We start from the raw sequence: 17,710 nt of genomic DNA on the forward strand, positions 1-17,710 counted from the left end.
TGCCTGAAACCTTCATCTCTATGATTAAAGTATCCCTTGTTAAAGTAAATGGAAGACTGACCGAACCCTTTCGAGTCGAATGTGGAGTGAAACAAGGATGTCCTTTAAGCGCAGCCCTATATGTTCTAGCAATAAATCCGTTACTTAAAACAATCAATAGTGATAGCCGTTTTACTGGATACGCCCTAAATGACACCTACAAGGTGACTGCCCTTGCTTATGCGGATGATGTCTCTGTAATTATTAAAGATCAAAAGGAGCTATTAATACTTAAGGATTTGCTAACAAAATATGAACAAGCTTCTGGTGCTAAGCTAAACCAGGAAAAGACCGAAGGAGTTTGGTTTGGACAAAACTTAAAAGAACCTGTAATTGATTTAAAAATTAACAAGGAGATGAAGATTTTAAGTATTTGGATTACTAAAAATGATCCATGTCATTTGAATTGGAAAAAGAAAGAGAGTGAAATAGAAAACGAAGTAGCTAAATGGGACAATAAAAATACAAACTATAAAGCAGGTGTGAATATCGCGAAAACACATGTAGTCTCAAAGTTGTTGTTTCTAGCTACTGTCTTTCCCCCTCCTCAGAAAACTATTATTAAATTAAGTCAATTGTGTACCAAATTGATTTGGGGGACAAACCGTAACGCAGTAACGCAGAGGAAATTAATGTATAAAGGAAAAGAAAATGGAGGATTAGCAGCGCCAGATCTTAGCATGATTTTGATAATTCCTTTTCTAAAAAATGTATATAGCGCATTTGAGCGAAGCACCCACTGGATCCAAGGGAAGAAATCTTTGTGGAAAAAAATGAAAGGGAGAGCCCGAACGGGAGTGCCATACTTTAAACTTGTGTTTGGGGATCTTGTGGATCAGTGGATACAATATAAGGCTGTGGAAAAAGAAGAAAATCAGAAAATAGTTAAAAACATATATGATAAAGTAATATCCGAGAACATGAGAGATGCAGTGTGGCTTATCTCTGTCGGACGTCTCCCAGTAAGAGCTGTAGTTCTGTGGAGTTGCTTCGTTACTACAAAGAAATGCCCCATGGAGAATTGTGATGAAGACAAAACTCTTGATCATCTATTGATATCATGTTACAGGACGGTTGAAATAAGAAGGAGGATGGATAAACTAGGTTTTAATATTGAAAATAATACAAAATCAGTAAGATACGGTTTGTTTAAAGAAAAGATGAGTGAAAATAAAAGAAGATTGTTTTGGTTGGTGATGTGCATTATAAATGTACACATATGGAAAACAAGGGCTAAAGGGGTTATAGAACAAAAAATGATAAGTAGTTTCGTAGTATGTAAAAACATTGTAACTGAGCTGAGAAGAAGGAAAACGAGAGATTTGAAACTAGATAACGAGTTGCCGTGGGAGCTTTTATTATTGTAAAATGTAAAACAAGATGTGAATAGTGCTTGTATTATGTGTATTTGTAATTGTGTATTTTGATATTTAAATAAAGTAATTAAAAAAAAAGAAAAAAAGAAAGGTTTCACAATGAGCTCACCCAAAACCTTGGCTGATTATGACCTACACCCATTTTCACACCTTGGCTCATGTGATTAGGTAGAGGATCATTATGGGGTCCATTGTCCCTCTTGGGGGGGTCACTCCCACAGGGCTTAAATCTGGGACTCTCCACTGTTTGACCCTAGAACTGAAGAAGCTTAATGGATGAGAGGTGAAAAGTCTTCAAGCAACTTAAAGAAGTCCAGATGCTTTTCTTTCCAAGCTCCTTCTTAGTCATCCAGGACTACGATGACCTGAATGACTAAGAACCTTCACAGACATATCGCCTCTTGTACATCGTCTTATTATCTTTTCGGAGAGACCTGTGTCATTTCCAGTTTCCAAAAAAAACAAAAAAAACAAAAACTTGCTGGTTGAATAAAAGTGACTTTAAGTCAAAATTTGCCAGGGGTATGAATAATTATGGACTTGACTGTATATAACTTTCCAACAAAGCAGAGCCCTCTAGTGAAGAATCGATGCACTGACATCATATTGAATGTTTCTTGGAATCTGTTTTCTTTTTTGCTGCTGATTGTTTAGTCTTTTACAAAGTACACATGTGACCTGATTAAATGTAATTATATTTCCATCAATAACCTGTCAGTGTAACAGTGAGAACAGAGACGTGAGGTTTAGTTGTTATTTTGAGGTTTAAAAAAAAAACCCAACACTTGACAGAAGTTAAACCTGCAGACGTGATGACTTTTATGTTTTACGTTCTTTCAGAAACAGAGTTAATATTTTTACAGTCAAAGCTGCAGAGCACCCAGAAAGTAAAACAAACCAAAGCTCACAGAGTAATATCATTAGTATGTCTCCTATTTTCATTAGACCTCTTTAAAGTGAAAAGCTTCTATATTTCTGTTAATTACTTTCCTGTGTTGTCTGTTTTAGTACAAAGTGTGAAACCCACTGACAGACACACCAGCTGTGGTGTCTCTGCTGTGACACTGAAGTTATTTCAGACACAAACTCTCCGCAAAATGTTCCTTTAAATCACCATGGTAACAAACTCTTCTTTACTGAGCAGGCAGTGTCTCAGTGTTGGAGGTCAGCTGTGTGGTTCTCATTAAAGTGCAGTTTACTTCAGCAATGTTCATCCTGCTCTGTTGACTGAGCTGAGATGTTTCCATACATGAGATCAGGGTTCATCTGAGGAGACGAGACAGTTATTATACATTTATATCAAACTAAACCTTTAGCTCACTCTCCTATCAGAGCATTATAAAATTTCACTTTGTAAAGTTCATCTGATAAAAGTCAATGTTAACAATATGGTACACAAGCCTTTATAAATTCATATTAAATGACATCAAACGTTATCCCTTATATGCCTAAATGTTGTCAGTACAAACAATAACATTGAGAATCATAGTTTCAAACAGCTCAAACCCCTGTCACATGATGTTCATGGTGTAAATGTATAAGTGTTGGGACTAACGCGTTATTAAGTAACGCGTTATTGTGGTAACGAGCACGGTAACTAGTTATTATGCCAAAATCAGGACCGCGTTAATCGTTACTGGGATTTAGATAGGCTCGTTATTCGTTATTTCGTGTGGTGGCTGTCGCGGAGCTTCCACAGATTCAGTAACATTAGCAAGTGGTGGAGGCCAGCAGGTGGATGAGGGAAAGGGGACGCAGGAGGAAAAGAGACCCGAGGCGGCCGCCGGTCCGAACTGAACTTCAGGTAAGAAGTTATGACCTGCAGTCTATCTGGGTCAGATATAAACCAAGTTTAGGTGGAGTTTATTTTCGTTATGCTGACTTTTTCGTACTGCATGCTAGCTAGCATTACGGAGTTTCTATACAGCTGGGTGGGTGCTATGATGTTACTGATGTTCAACGTTATTTTGTTCTTAAAGTTAATTATTAGAGTTGCCAACACTAATAATCCCTTTTTAGTCCCCTAAAAACGGAATTGTCTCGTATTCAGAGAAAATATTACGCGTTTCGTATTGAGGTGAAAAGGAACAGTTTGTCCCGGACTTCAGCTACAATGAAAAAGACACAAAGCTGGAGTTATTCTGTCTTTACGCTGCACGGCTGCCTCTTCCTTTCTATTGGTACACAGCAAATTCTGGTCTTTGGAATAAACTCTCTGGGAGTTCAGATTAACTACATTTGAGTGTACATGCGTGACCATCGAATGAACTCTAGTGCAAAGGTAGAGTAACTCTTTTCTGGGAGTTGATTTTTCAACTCTTTATAGGAGTTAAAACTAAACTCTCATGGAGTAAAATTTCTGCTACCATAATGTCAGAGTATTTTTGTTTTTAAAGGTTTTATTATTCATATAATAATCAACTAAGAGTGTTTATATTTCTGTTCTGTACTCAACCAGCTGCATATTTTGATTGCTGGCTCCCTACTTTATAACGGAAACTGTTTGCCTTCACATTATCAGTCTTTGCCTTCACACTGTCACTGTTTGCCTTCACACTAGCAGGAAACCGCCACCCACGAGTAAGAAACAACCTTGTAGAGAACACGAAGTTTTTTGAGAAACCACACCTGTTTTCTTGACAAGATAAGGATGATATTTCCTTTTTTGTATGCTTCATGATGTGTATAAATAAAGCCAGACTGCACCAAGGAGGTGTGTGAGTCTCTCCCTGAGTCTCTCACCCGTGCACGTTTAAAACTGCTCTAAGTGTCTGAGTGATATTTCATTGCATCTGAGTACTTTGATAATAGAATATCTTTAACATTTAATTGGTCCTTCGAGCCGGAGGGACATTGATATTTTTTCAATGCTCCAATAGGAAACCTTCATCAAGTCCTGACGTCGTGAGAAGCCCACGCTGTCGACTCCTCTCCAGGCAGAGGATAAAGTCCAGAGACGTGACGTTCGGGTTCTGGCCAGCGTTCTTATAAGAGGTCCACGACTTCAGGGGTTGATGAAGGAAACCAAAGCAACCACACAATAACTCAGGTGAATATATAGCACACCACAGCCAACTTTCACTGACATTTTTGTAGATGGATCAGCTTCTAAAAATAGCTTAGGTCGCAACTGCGTGGGTTATGCAGTAACCACAGTAGACACAGTTCTGGAAGCAAGACCTTTAACTTCCTCTAACTCTGCACAAAGTGCAGAACTTACAGCTGTTGTGAGAGCATGTAAGTTGAATGCAGGAAAAAGCATAAACATACACACAGACAGTCAGTATGTTTTTGCAGCAGTACATCATTTCGCAAAGATTTGGCATAACAGAGGTATGGTCACTTCTACTGGAAATCCAGTACAGCATTCACACCTTTTAAAAGAACTGCTAGAAGTCATAACATTGCCGAAAAAATTAGCATTGTGCAAATGTACCGCACACCAAAAAGATAACTCAGAAGTTACTAAAGGCAACAACTTTGCAGACCAAGCCGCAAAGAAGGCAGCACAGCAACATATACAAACCTTAACGTATGAAACATCAACGTTAATACCACTTGATGTACTTAAAGATGAACAGAAAGCTGCATCTATCACAGAACAAAAAAAATGGTTAAAGTGTGGAGCACAGCTACAAAATGACCTAATGACCTGTAATGGCAAACCAATACTGCCAAAATCTCTACATAAGACAGCAGCATTAGTGACACATGGCTTAACGCATTTGTCAAGGGGTGGAATCATGAATGTCCTCTCCAAACACTTCTACACTCAAAATTTTGAAAATTCAGCAAAAGAATTCATCAGAACATGCATGATTTGCCAAAGACATAATGCACAGGGCAACCTTAGACCAAAAAGAGGTCATTTCCCCACACCACCTCACCCTTTCCATACAATCCACATGGATTTCATTGAACTTAACGAATGCCAAGCATCAAAATATGCTCTAGTAATTATAGATGTGTTTTCAAAATGGCCAGAAATCTATCCAGTAAAAAGAGCAGACGCAATATCAGTGGCAAAGTGTTTATGCAATCACTTCATCCCCACATATGGCATTCCCAGTCTGATAAGGTCAGACAATGGAACACATTTTGTTAATGACATCATCAACAAAGTCTCTGAAGCTCTAGGATTTAGCATCAAACATCACTGTGCATATCACCCACGAAGTGCAGGACTAGTGGAAAGAACTAATGGCACAATAAAACAGAGATTAATAAAATGCATGGAAGAAACAGGAAGACCCTGGCCCGAATGTTTAGGTTTGGTAAAGATGTGGATGAGAATAACACAAGGTTCTCAGAAGCTTACACCTTTTGAAATCATCCACGGGAGAGCGTTTCCATTGCCAATTACTAGTGAGCCTATTAACAAATCAATAAGGGAAACTACCCTAGCAGAATGGATGACTAAGCTGTTTGAAAATAAAGAGATTGTGTTAAACAACAAACTGCCGAATGATATCTCTCCAGTGTCTTGCAGGTTGCAACCAGGTGATTGGATCCTGATCAAAGTACTCCAGAGAAAGAATTGGAGTTCACCAAGGTGGGAGGGCCCATACCAAGTCCTACTTACCACACCCACCGCCTGCAAAATAGCAGAAAGACCATCTTGGATTCACCAAAGCCACTGTAAAAAAGTGAGTGACAATCCAGACGCTTAGACGCCGGCTCCCCTGGCTTCTAGGTGATCTATTGGTGAAGGGAAGGGCTGATTGGGTATATCCCGCCCTTTTTTTTACTTCTCGCCAATAGTCTACTCACCAGAGGTCTAGGTGTGCCTGGTCATCATGAAGACACTTGTCCTCCTAGTGGCCAGCATTGCGCTCCTAGTGAGCCTACTAACACTCACCCAGATGAGAGGAAATAAACAACATCACCTGCAAAAAAGATGGACACATGACAATTCGCATCTGCGTGACCTGAACCAAGACCATAACCACCCATGGATGAACAACGCGTGGTATAGATATGTGTATGATAGAACACGCACCGACAACAGCACGGAATGCTATGTGTGTTCACATATGCCAACAACAGCCGTACACGCAAACAATATATGGAAAGGCACCTGAACTTGACGAAGCGATGTGTGTGTTCAACAAAGCAACAACTGGCAATTGCACACGCAGAGATTTGATGGCAACAGGACTGACCCTAAAAGGTCAAAGCACAAAGAAAGAAGACCTAATTCCATGGTGTAGTGACACAGACGTCAAACGTGTCACGAAACCACTTTCACAACGACGGATCCTAATTGAACAGACAACCCCTTGTGCCTACAATCTGACGAACTGGAACTACACCTGCAACGAAAAACATTGGGTAAACGTCAAAGCCAACAACACAAAAAACAAATCATTCGACATAGTTTTGCCGCCGGACATACAGCACCCAATGTGTTTCAACTTCTCTGATGGAAACAGGAAACTTGGACGAAACCGCAACTGCACACAGACACTTGACCTGACCCAATCCAAAGGAATACACACCTTCAAAAATGGAACTTTCTGGGTCCAGGGAGCCGCTTGGGCCTGCGGGCCTAAAACCTATTTCATGCTCCCACCGAACTCCACCGGTTTGTGTGCACCAGTACTAATTTCAGACCACACCTTCAAGATCACAGCAGAGACACACACGTCAAGAGCAAAACGTGAAGTTGCTGAAGTCGCTGAAGTAATGCCACATGACCCAATCTACGGATCAGATGTGCCCAAGAACTTCAAACTATGGACTGATGGTCAGAAAGTCCTCCACTCCTTGTTCCCTTGGGTGGGAGCTGGGAAAAACATGCTGAGGATCGAGACACTTGACTATCGATTTGGACTGTTCCTAAATGCTTCAATGAAAATCAACAAAGCGCAAAATTTTCAGACAAGAGGTTATGAACTGACATAACTAACAGTACTGTCATAAGAGAAATACAAACAACAGGAGGGAATGTCAGAGTATTTTTGTTTTTAAAGGTTTTATTATTCATATAATAATCAACTAAGAGTGTTTATATTTCTGTTCTGTACTCAACCAGCTGCATATTTTGATTGCTGGCTCCCTACTTTATAACGGAAACTGTTTGCCTTCACATTATCAGTCTTTGCCTTCACACTGTCACTGTTTGCCTTCACACTAGCAGGAAACCGCCACCCACGAGTAAGAAACAACCTTGTAGAGAACACGAAGTTTTTTGAGAAACCACACCTGTTTTCTTGACAAGATAAGGATGATATTTCCTTTTTTGTATGCTTCATGATGTGTATAAATAAAGCCAGACTGCACCAAGGAGGTGTGTGAGTCTCTCCCTGAGTCTCTCACCCGTGCACGTTTAAAACTGCTCTAAGTGTCTGAGTGATATTTCATTGCATCTGAGTACTTTGATAATAGAATATCTTTAACACATAAAGAGTAAAATGTAACTCATAACTAGAGTTCATTTTGATATTAACTCTTTTATAGTGTTACTCATCAAATGAAAAAAGGTTTTAGGTGACAATTACTACAAAAACACCATACTGATTATTATGAATGTATGAATTTTATTTATCAAAAATATCATATTCAAAATTCAATGCTGCATGTACTAACATACATTCTGTGTGACAGCACTGTAATAGTGTAACATTCAACATTAAAACAGCAACAATTATGGCAGCTAAACAGTTGAGACATTGTGTGGTCAGATAGGCCTAACATTGGGGGGGAAAAAAACGAATTAAAGAAAAAAAATGACTACAGAATAAACACTTCTTGTAATGCAGTGTTAACATGAAAAAGAATCTATAAGGTCTGACAAACATAAATATTAGAATATAAGGCATATACAATCAAAAATCAACCACAACAAAGCTACCATTTATGCACATAGGGCCAGTAAATTGTATGCTTTGATTAAATTATACTTTCTCCCTGGAGAACAGATGGTTATTTTGTATTTTATTATGGTAATATACAATTTACATACCACAAGGTGTGAGTGTCACATATGCGTGTTAGGTCTGAGCAGTCACACAGCTTCTTGGATGATTGTGTTTCCAGGATGTCTGAAATGCATGTGATAAATCCAACTTACTGTTGAGCCATGAAAGCAGCATTTTGTGATTGTTACCACAGGATATTAGACAAATTAAAAATGTTTATTTAGGAGTAACTGTACAAATCAAATCCTACAAAATCTATCAGAGCATATATTTACTTACCTTCAGCTGTATAGATGACAAAACACACCTCTTTGACTGCTGCAAGTTCAGGAAAGACATCCTCATCCACCTCTATACCCTGCTCATCCGTGACTTTCAGTGCTGCATTTTCTGGTATGAGAAACTTCTGCTGAACTGAAGTAAAATCATCACTTAGTTAATAACAACATTATCATTTCCTCTTTAATGACTTATTACAAACCATGTATAACTTACCTGCACTCATAAAATCTGTGAAGCTGGCTTCTTCCAATTTGACATATTTCTTTGTCTCTCTGTGTTTTACTTTTATCAACATCTTGGCCACCTACAGAAAAAAACCTTTACTAATATGAAACATAACATGTGGAAGAAGAAGAGGCTGTTTATGGTAACTTTATGTGAACTGTGTATAACTTAATCCATTGTTTAGTCTTTTACAAAGTACACATGTGACGTGATTAAATGTAATTATATTTCCATCATTACCTGTCAGTGTAACAGTGAGAACAGAGACGTGAGGTTTAGTTGTTATTTTGAGGTTTAAAAAACCCCCAACACTTGACAGAAGTTAAACCTGCAGACGTGATGACTTTTATGTTTTACGTTCTTTCAGAAACAGAGTTAATAATTTTACAGTCAAAGCTGCAGAGCACCCATAAAGTAAAACAAACCAAAGCTCACAGAGTAATATCATTAGCATGTCTCCTATTTTCATTAGACCTCTTTAAAGTGAAAAGCTGAAGTATTTCTATATTTCTGTTAATTACTTTCCTGTGTTGTCTGTTTTAGTACAAAGTGTGAAACCCACTGACAGACACACCAGCTGTGGTGTCTCTGCTGTGACACTGAAGTTATTTCAGACACAAACTCAGTGTCAGACTCAGTGGCACAGTGCAGTTGTGGCAAGTAAGCAAGCTAGAAGACTGGCACTCTTGCTGGGTATCCAGTTACAGAAGCAACACATTAACAAGAGAATTCTGAGTAAAACCAAAGTTACTTTCCCTAGTAACTAGTTACTTTGAAAGTAACAAGTAACTTGAAGTAACTGAGTTACTTTTGATAGAAGTAACTAGTAATGTAACTAAGTTACTAATTTAAAGTAACTTACCCAACACTGAACTGTATATAATCAAATAAAAACTATAAGAAAGAAAATCATCAGGTAGAGTTTGTGAGAAAACTGAAAAAGCTGAAGACTTTTTTGATTATTTCAGGTGAAGACAAACACGACAGATGAGGAGATGTTTTTGTTTGAATCCAGTTTGGTACCTGCTCTTTGTTGTCTGAGGTTCTCCTTGGAGACTGTCTGGAAGTCCTCTTTGATCTAGTTCATAAAAAAAATGACTGACTATGCGAAATATAAGACAAAAACAAAAACATTTTCCTTATTTGATCCACTGAATCTGGAAAGGAGCTCACAGCCCTCTATATTCAAAATACAAAGTAATGAACTCTATAATCCACTTTGATTTTATTCATGTTATTATAAAGCCCACCCTGTAATAATCTACAGTTTTGTAACAACATAGCCCTCGTTTACAGTGTAATTAATGTTTCAGACATACTCAGGTTTGTAGTGGATATGATGATGTTCTCGGGGCTGAGATGGAGGAATCGTGGAGTAGAGAGAATCTGTTTCATTCTTGTAGATGTGGAGTCTTTGGTAGTTCAGGTCCTGCTCTCCTTGATGGGCTGCGATGTCGTCATACTGGGGACCAAAGTTTAAATGATAACTAAGAAACAGAGAAGTTACATTTTCAGTGATGGTGATGATTGTTGTTATTTTTACAGTAATGAATAAATTACTGCAGATCCTTCAACTAAGAGCTCAGCTGGATGGTAGAATTAGCCCAAAGTAGTAGATTCAAACTTATATTCATAGATATTAAATATGAGTTAAACTATGTGAGTGAGTCTGTTTAAATAATTTGCTCTGACATTTTAGAAAACTATCATAAAGCTTTTAAAAAGCTGACTGGTCTATTATTTGTTGCTGTAGAAAAGATTTATGACAAAGAAATAGACCTTTAAACCATAAGGTACAAAAATATTTCTGTGTCAGCAGAAGAAAAACTAAAAGAAGACAAAAAACTAAGAAAGAACAATGATCTGATTTTAGTGAAGAATAAGAAATGTATCATCTCTTTAGAAATGACTTGGATGTATTTTTGGAAGGCTGATGTTTTGTGTTGTACTAAAACTGTATTTTATTTTTATCACCTCCAAATCATCCAAATTTTCATTTCTTGAAGGTTGGTGAGAATTCCTCTTTCTTCTGGTTTATGAAAAAAGTGAATACAAACATGAACAGGTGGTGTCAGGTTAGTGTGTAAATTCTAAATTGAATTTAAATGATCTGACAGAGAAAACAGTGTTCATCCTCACCTAAAACACCAGCAGACAGTGAGAAGTATTAAAACCAGCAGAGCAGCAGAAACTCCTGCAGCTGCTGGTGTCCATGTTCCTGTGATACTTTGGACAGTGAGAGTCTTTGGAGCAGAGCTGATATCTTTGTTGGTTTTCACAGCACAGGAGTAGTTTCCTGCATCCTCCCTGCTGACTGGGTCTAGGATCAGATGTTTGTTCTGGTTCTCTCTCGGGGTCAGAGGTTGACTGTTCAAGTACCAAATGTAGTTTGTGTTGTCAGTCAGAGGACAGCTGGTACTGCAGGTCAGTGTGACTCTCTGACCCTCTGTCACCACTGCAGAAGGACTCATCTTCACTCTCAGCTCTGAAAAACACTTAAACTTGTCAGTAACTGTGAGAGATATTTTATTTTAGGTGTTTCTTATAAACAGCAGGTTGGTTTGTAGCGTCAATGTTACAAAGTGACTGAGAGAATATTTTTCTTTTACAAATATGAGAACTGTATTAGGTTTAAGAAAAGAAAACTACATCATTTAGTAAAGATTTTATTGTAAAGGATAACATAAAGAGCTTTAACTCTATGTAGGAGATGACAGATTTAATTGCTCACATAACTTAACATTTGTCTGTCTGTTCTTTCTCTTTGGGGACTGATAACCATGCATGGACTGAAACAGAAAAATTAGACTAAAAAAACCTTTCATCACTGACTGAATGAGGAAATAAAATTGCATCAGTTTGTATAAACATCTTGAAAGGTCTGATGACTCCATCATGGGTCAGGTTGTGTCTCCTTGACCAGTTTGCATAGATGAATGATGGTGCTTCATGCTGTTTGTAACCCAAAACGAGCTTACTGACAGTAAATGGTCCAAGGGCCACAAATCTTAGTGTATGTGTGACAGCTGTGACATTACTGGAGGACATTTTTAGTTGTAAACCCGAGTGGATGAACCATAATCAATGGATTTATGAACTGGAATTCCTGTTTTGTTGGACTGAATCCTGGAAGAGGTTTGGTGATTTTGTGCTGAGTCTCTGCTCCTCATTGATGCTCTCTGTCCTTCAAAGCAACACAAGACTACATTTAAAGTCTAAAGTTGTGGACATTTTCAGTAACAGTAAAGGTGAAAACGTGTGTATAAATATTCCATCTCTCAAATTGTTCTCACAGATTGTTCTAGTCCTTATGCTAACACATACCTGGGATCTATTTTCACCAGTAAGGTAACAAGTGCAAACATAGGTGAGCAGAGCTTCTGTTAATTGCCATTAATAGCTAATAATTGCAGCTAACTCTGGAGTTGCTCGTGGATTTCATCATCAAGCTGAAACGTTGTAGTCATGCAGCTGTAGGCTGTTAGAGCTGGCTGAGTCTCCCCACTACCAGCTTAGATTAGTTTCTGTTAGCTTATTTGAGTAACACACAGGACTAACTGGGATCTAAACAATGAACAGTGAGTCAAACAACCTGTAATTACCTGTGACAATCAGAGTAACTCCAGGAAAATCAGACTGTTTCACTTCTTCAGTTTCTGTTGTGATGGTGAACCTGTATTCTGCTGAGTCATCTCTCTTCAGCTTCTTTAATCTGAGGATGTGTTGGTTCTTCATGCTGTCATCATACTCCACATGATCTGCATCCTCAGTCAGCTGTTCAGCTTCTCTCTTGACTTTATACCAACATTTAGACTGTATCTGCTCGTAGTCAGGATGTGAGTATTTACTGGAGATGTTGACTGAAGATCCTTCCAGAGCACAGATTCTGCTGTGGACGTAATTCAACGTCCAGCAGGAATCATCACTAACACCTGAAATATCAATGAAACAGAGAAGAGATATTTTAACTTAATTAGTCCAATCAGTTTATTTCTATCACACATTTAAACACAACAGATGTTGACAAACGTACTGCACAAGTAAAAAGAAATTTAAAGTATGCTTATAATAAAAACAACCAAATAATTAATAAAAGCAATAATGAAATAATGACATTAAATATATATAAATGAAGAAATAAATACACTGGGCAAAATGACAGACTGAGTTACTCTTGGCTGAGACTGAAAAAGCTGAGGAGAAGTCAGGAGATGAATACTGTTAGTGTCAAGAGGAAATTTATTTAGTAGTCAGTATAATCTTTTAGTGATATAAGTTTGAATATGATAGAATACTGCATGTAGTTATTTGTATTAGGAAATATTCAACCATGTATACTTAGAGGCATATAATCAATTGTGTGTGTGATCTCTAACAGGCTGCAGGCTTGGTGTGCACTCCAGGAATGCACCCCCACGTCCTGGGAGCATGAGAGTTCGTACCTTGTTTTATTGCTTTACGGTAGGATTAACGTAGCTATGTCTGTTTTAGTTTAAGTGCTTCTTTACATATAGATGAACTGCTGGACTTCCTCACCATGTTATTTAGGGTGAGGGGGAGACTACCCTTTCCTGACCAAGGATGTACCTTTTGTGCTTTCATGACCCTTTGATCAGCAGGACACACACACACACACACACACACACACACACACACACACACACACACACACACACACACACACACACACACACTGAAGTATAAATAAAGACCGGGGCAGTTTCTTAGTGCGAGTCTCAGTCTGGAGGCTGCCCTTGCTAGCAAGAAGTTCTGTGTGTTTCTCTTCTCTGAGTCTTTACTGAAGAAGTGTTTTAGAATATATTCCCTAACAGTTAGTATCATAGATGAGCAGATCTGAAGAGCGAGATGAGTCCAGAGTTTTGTATCTGCAGCTGAGAATTGTGATGTGATCACCAACATTTTAAAACTGATCCTGAACTTTACAGGAAACCAGTGTGATGATTAGTCTTAATTGCAAGAAGTGGTGGTAATACTTTGTAAGTGGAGAGACAATAAGTTTACTCACAGACGTCAGCAGAGCGCACATCCTCAAGACCTTTTACAGCACAAGACAAACCGTCTGGCTGAGTGATGGAAACTAGAATCTGTTTTCCCTCCTGCACTGTAGGCTTTCTGTTCTCATACCACACAAAGGAAATCAGAGGCTCAGTCAGAAAACAGCTGCTGTTACAGGTCAGTCTGATGTGACCTCTGTGTTCAGCAGGAGTCCTCTGGACATGAATTTCTGTTGAGAGATGATGAATACATTTTCCACCAGTTCATCTCTGTCATGTCAAATAAATTAACAAATAAAAATGAAGTTTCAAAGTGCAGTTTGTCCAGGACTTCACCTCTGGGATATGTGATGGAGCAGGACTCGTCCACTGATGTCTGCTGAGAAGAACACATTCTCCCTTTAGCATAGGTCACACTGAAGCAGGTCTCTGTGATGGAACCTGAGAAAAACCAACAACTTTCAGTAAATTCATTAGAGTCTGAAGAGTAAAGTGTTTGTGTTTAACATCTCATAACATGATGAGGAGGTGTCCATCATGACTCACCCACAGAGACTTCAGGGGCTCTGAGATCCTCGTAGCCTTTGACGGCACAGGAGTATGTGACTGCTTCCTCACTGCTGAGCAGCTCTTGGTACCAGGGAGACCAGTCCTCATAGAGAAACTCTCTGTTCTTGTACCAGATGTAGGCTGCAGGCTTTTCAGTCAGAGGACAGCTGCTGCTGCACATCAGTGTTACTGTCTGTCCCTCTGTGGCAGGAATCACCTTTACCTGCAGCTCTGAGAGGTCACATGACCAACATGAATACACTGATCATCCATAAACTCATTCATTTGTGATGCATTTGTAAAAAGAACTGTACCTGTAACTTGGAGATGAATTCCACTTTGTTGGCACTTTGATCTGTCAGCAGTTTTAATGCAGCAGTAAAAAATTGAATCTCTCTCTGTCAGATTATTGATTGTTAGAGTGAAATTACTCTCTGCTGACATGCTGTACTTTACATGTGTTTCATCTGTAGAGAGTTCAATCTTGGAGACAGTCCAGTGTCCAGTGTACCAGCTATTTCTTGCAGTGGGATGTTGATGTGAGCAGGGCAGATTCACTGATGAACCTTTCAAGGCACAGATGCTGTTTGCTTTTCCCTGAACACCTTTAACACAACATGTGATTAGAAAACATGGTGAACATTTATGCTAACTTTCTTTTCTGTGTTAATCTGTGATGACAGCATGTTACTGTGAAGGATCACAATCTGGTGCTTTGATACACTTGACAGTTCAGAACAGTAAAAGTACAAATCCTGTTAACTGTCAATCTTCTGTTTTCTAAAATCATTTTGTAACTTTCTGCAGGTTTGACACTAAAACTCCTGCCTTCCACAAACAGCATCACACTCATCATGAGGAGGAGAAACAAATTATTCCTACCTGAGAGACACAGAATGAAACCCATGAACAAACATCCAGCTTCTGCCAACAACATGGCTGTTGTAGATTTTCTCTTCTAATCAGAAAGTTGATGTATGATGATTATAAAGAGCCGATCACTGCTGCTCTCAGAGTTGGGAAAATATCAGAAACGTGAATAAATGTTCAAATCAACATCTGTCTAACAGGAATGACTGACTTGTGTGAGTGTCAGCAGACAAACTGCATTCGGCTTTAACACCATCACTTCCTCATTTACTTATTTGCCCCACAAAGAGCCCTCTAGTGAAGAATGTATTACATGAGATATTTGACAAAATATTGAATCTACTTTTGAATGAATTGTTTTCTGTTTATTTTTCTTCCAGAATTTTTGGCTTTAATATTTTTCAGTGACAAATCATCTCAGTTAAACATGTGACAAGCCCGAATTTCATTGTATTTTCATGAAAGCTCTGTCTGTGTGGTGGTGCAGTGGTTATGGTGGTCGTCTCACTTTAACAAGCTCGTGGTTTCATATGGCTGTCTGGGACTTTGCCTTCACATGTTCTTCCTGTGTTTGTGGTGTTTGTTCACAGGTGTGAGTACATCTAGTTTTCTTTCTCTCTGTGTTTGCCCTGTGAGAGACTGTTGGGCTGTCCAGGGTCCCCTCACCTCTTGCCCTGTGGAAACTGTGATAAACTCGACCTTCCTTGTGAACTCTAACCATGTAAGTGGAAGAGCATGTATCTGTCAGCGTTGATGGTGAAAGCAGAGACATGAAATTGTTTGAGGTTATATTGTGGTTCAAAAAACAAACTTAAAAGAACGAACTGAATGCATGATCACCCAGAAAGTAAGAAAACCTAAAGCGCCTAAAGTAACACGATTAGCAGGTCTTGTATTTTGCATCACATGCATTTCATTGTGTTTACAGACAGAACAACATGAAAGCAAACACTACAAAAAACATCATCTGCTGTACAAATACCTGATTTTCAATTTAAAGATGTCTGATGATATTATGTGGTGTCAATGTCTGTATCCCAATTCAGGGTCTGCAGCCTTAAAGTACGCATTTCAAGGCCGATTACGTCACAGCGGCACGCTGAAGGCTGTCCCAATTCAAAGGCTGCTCGAAATGCGGCCCTGAAATGCATCCTTCATTTCCCTGAATTTTAAGGCTGTGGCGGTGTAGACTTCGTGGCCCAACATATCCCAGAATGCATAGTGCGGCGGTGGGTGTGGATAATTTTGCCGAAAAAAACGGCGGATGAGGGGCGCCCGAAGAGTAAACTTTAAGTAAGTACTGAATATTATGTCACTTATTTATGTGCAAATGTTTAATAATGAAGAACATTAAAACATTACTGTTGGCCACATGTCGGCAAAGTTATGTGACATTAGTGACGTTTGTACTAACTTGGTTTTAAAGCCTTTACTTTAAAATATACTCCGTTCAATAGCTGAGCTTAATCTTACAGAGAATGATCAAAGCTCATGTAGAAAGAAACAAACAAATGAACAAAAGATTTTCTCCTTCATTTCTGTCAAACAAAGCTGTATGAAACGTTTCCAGCTGTTAGTATCGTGGTTGCTAGGCAACCTGGGCAGCGCAAAGGAGGCTAGACCGTCCCATTTCACAAGCCTCGCACTTCCAGCCTTAGCGGTCTTTGAGTACGCGGCCCTTGAGGATCGTTGAGGCTGCGTACTTTAAGGCTGCAGACCCTGAATTGGGATACAGCCAATGTCTGGCATGATTGTGTTGAATGGGGCGATCGTGGCTCAAGAGTTGGCAGTTCGTCTTGTGATTGGAAGGTTGCCGGTTCGAGCCCCGGCTCGGACAGTCTCTGTTGTTGTACCCTTGGGCAAGACACTTCACCTATCGCCTACTGGTGATGGCCAGAGGGGCTGATGGCGTGATACAACAACCTTGCTTCTGTTCTGACTACAACTGTAGCTACCTCCACCAGTGTGTGAATGAATAGTGGAATTGTAAAATGTTTTGAGGGTCTCGAAAAGCACTATATATATGCAATCCATTATCAATAATTGTGCGTGTTGTGTTACTTTCTGGGTGATTTGCAGCTTCAAACATAAAAATCCTTCACATTGTTTGTGTCAAAAATTAAAACATTAAAGACATCATGTTTGGAGGTTTAACATCTGTTAAATTAACAACAACAAACAGCTTCATATCTTCACGTTCTCATTGTTATCACTGAACGTTTTTTATTGTAAATAAACACTAAATATTTATGTGAAATTTAGTGATATTGCAATTTTTACATTTTGTAAACTAAAAAATAATATTATAATTTTAATAATGATGACAAGAAATAGAAAATACATTTATTTGAGGTCAATACATGGATTCTTCACTAGAGGGCTCTTTGTGGGGCAAATAAGTAAATGAGGAAGTGATGGTGTTAAAGCTGAATGC

At 38.8% G+C, this 17,710-nt stretch overlaps 3 protein-coding genes across 4 annotated transcripts in view; 2 read left to right on the top strand and 1 right to left on the bottom strand.

The window, feature by feature from the left end:
- The window catches only part of LOC120716418 (B-cell receptor CD22-like), a 29,423-nt gene that overhangs the window by 4,430 nt on the left and 7,283 nt on the right, over positions 1-17,710 (top strand). The window contains exon 2 of the mRNA XM_040003960.1: positions 14,041-14,046. The gene's annotated coding sequence lies outside the window, so the exon portion shown is untranslated. The remainder of the gene's footprint in view (positions 1-14,040; positions 14,047-17,710) is intronic.
- LOC120716420 lies at positions 3,980-7,753 on the top strand. 2 transcript variants are annotated; one of them, XM_040003962.1, is made up of 2 exons: positions 3,980-4,464; positions 5,895-7,753. In XM_040003962.1, the coding sequence occupies exon 2, from the start codon at positions 6,393-6,395 to the stop codon at positions 7,317-7,319; it is 927 nt and encodes a 308-aa protein (XP_039859896.1). In that variant the 5' UTR covers positions 3,980-4,464; positions 5,895-6,392; the 3' UTR covers positions 7,320-7,753. The 2 variants fall into 2 exon arrangements, with proteins under 2 accessions (XP_039859896.1, XP_039859897.1); XM_040003963.1 differs by having other exon boundaries at positions 5,905-7,753.
- Positions 8,005-16,295, bottom strand: LOC120716417. The gene is made up of 13 exons (XM_040003959.1): positions 15,289-16,295; positions 14,721-15,011; positions 14,404-14,637; positions 14,194-14,298; positions 13,869-14,087; positions 12,445-12,774; positions 10,982-11,327; positions 10,817-10,871; positions 10,162-10,304; positions 9,866-9,920; positions 8,831-8,921; positions 8,615-8,749; positions 8,005-8,458 (listed from the first exon to the last, which is right to left on the bottom strand). Exons 1-13 carry the CDS (start codon positions 15,341-15,343, stop codon positions 8,355-8,357), a joined length of 2,163 nt encoding a protein of 720 aa, XP_039859893.1. The 5' UTR covers positions 15,344-16,295; the 3' UTR covers positions 8,005-8,354.

The sequence above is a fragment of the Simochromis diagramma genome, unplaced genomic scaffold, assembly GCF_900408965.1.
Source record: "Simochromis diagramma unplaced genomic scaffold, fSimDia1.1 OVJJ01000325.1, whole genome shotgun sequence".
NCBI lineage: Eukaryota > Metazoa > Chordata > Actinopteri > Cichliformes > Cichlidae > Simochromis > Simochromis diagramma.

Bases quoted from the DNA above. Each gene is read 5' to 3' on its own strand.
- LOC120716420 (XM_040003962.1), top strand. From the start codon at position 6,393: ATGTGTATGATAGAACACGCACCGACAACAGCACGGAATGCTATGTGT.
- LOC120716417 (XM_040003959.1), bottom strand. From the start codon at position 15,343: ATGTTGTTGGCAGAAGCTGGATGTTTGTTCATGGGTTTCATTCTGTGT. The intron at 11,328-12,444 runs GTAATTACAGGT...AGTGTTTTTCAG, and splicing joins AGTTACTCTGATTGTCACAG to AGCTGAGAGTGAAGATGAGT. The intron at 10,872-10,981 runs GTGAGGATGAAC...TTCATAAACCAG, and splicing joins ACTGTCTGCTGGTGTTTTAG to AAGAAAGAGGAATTCTCACC.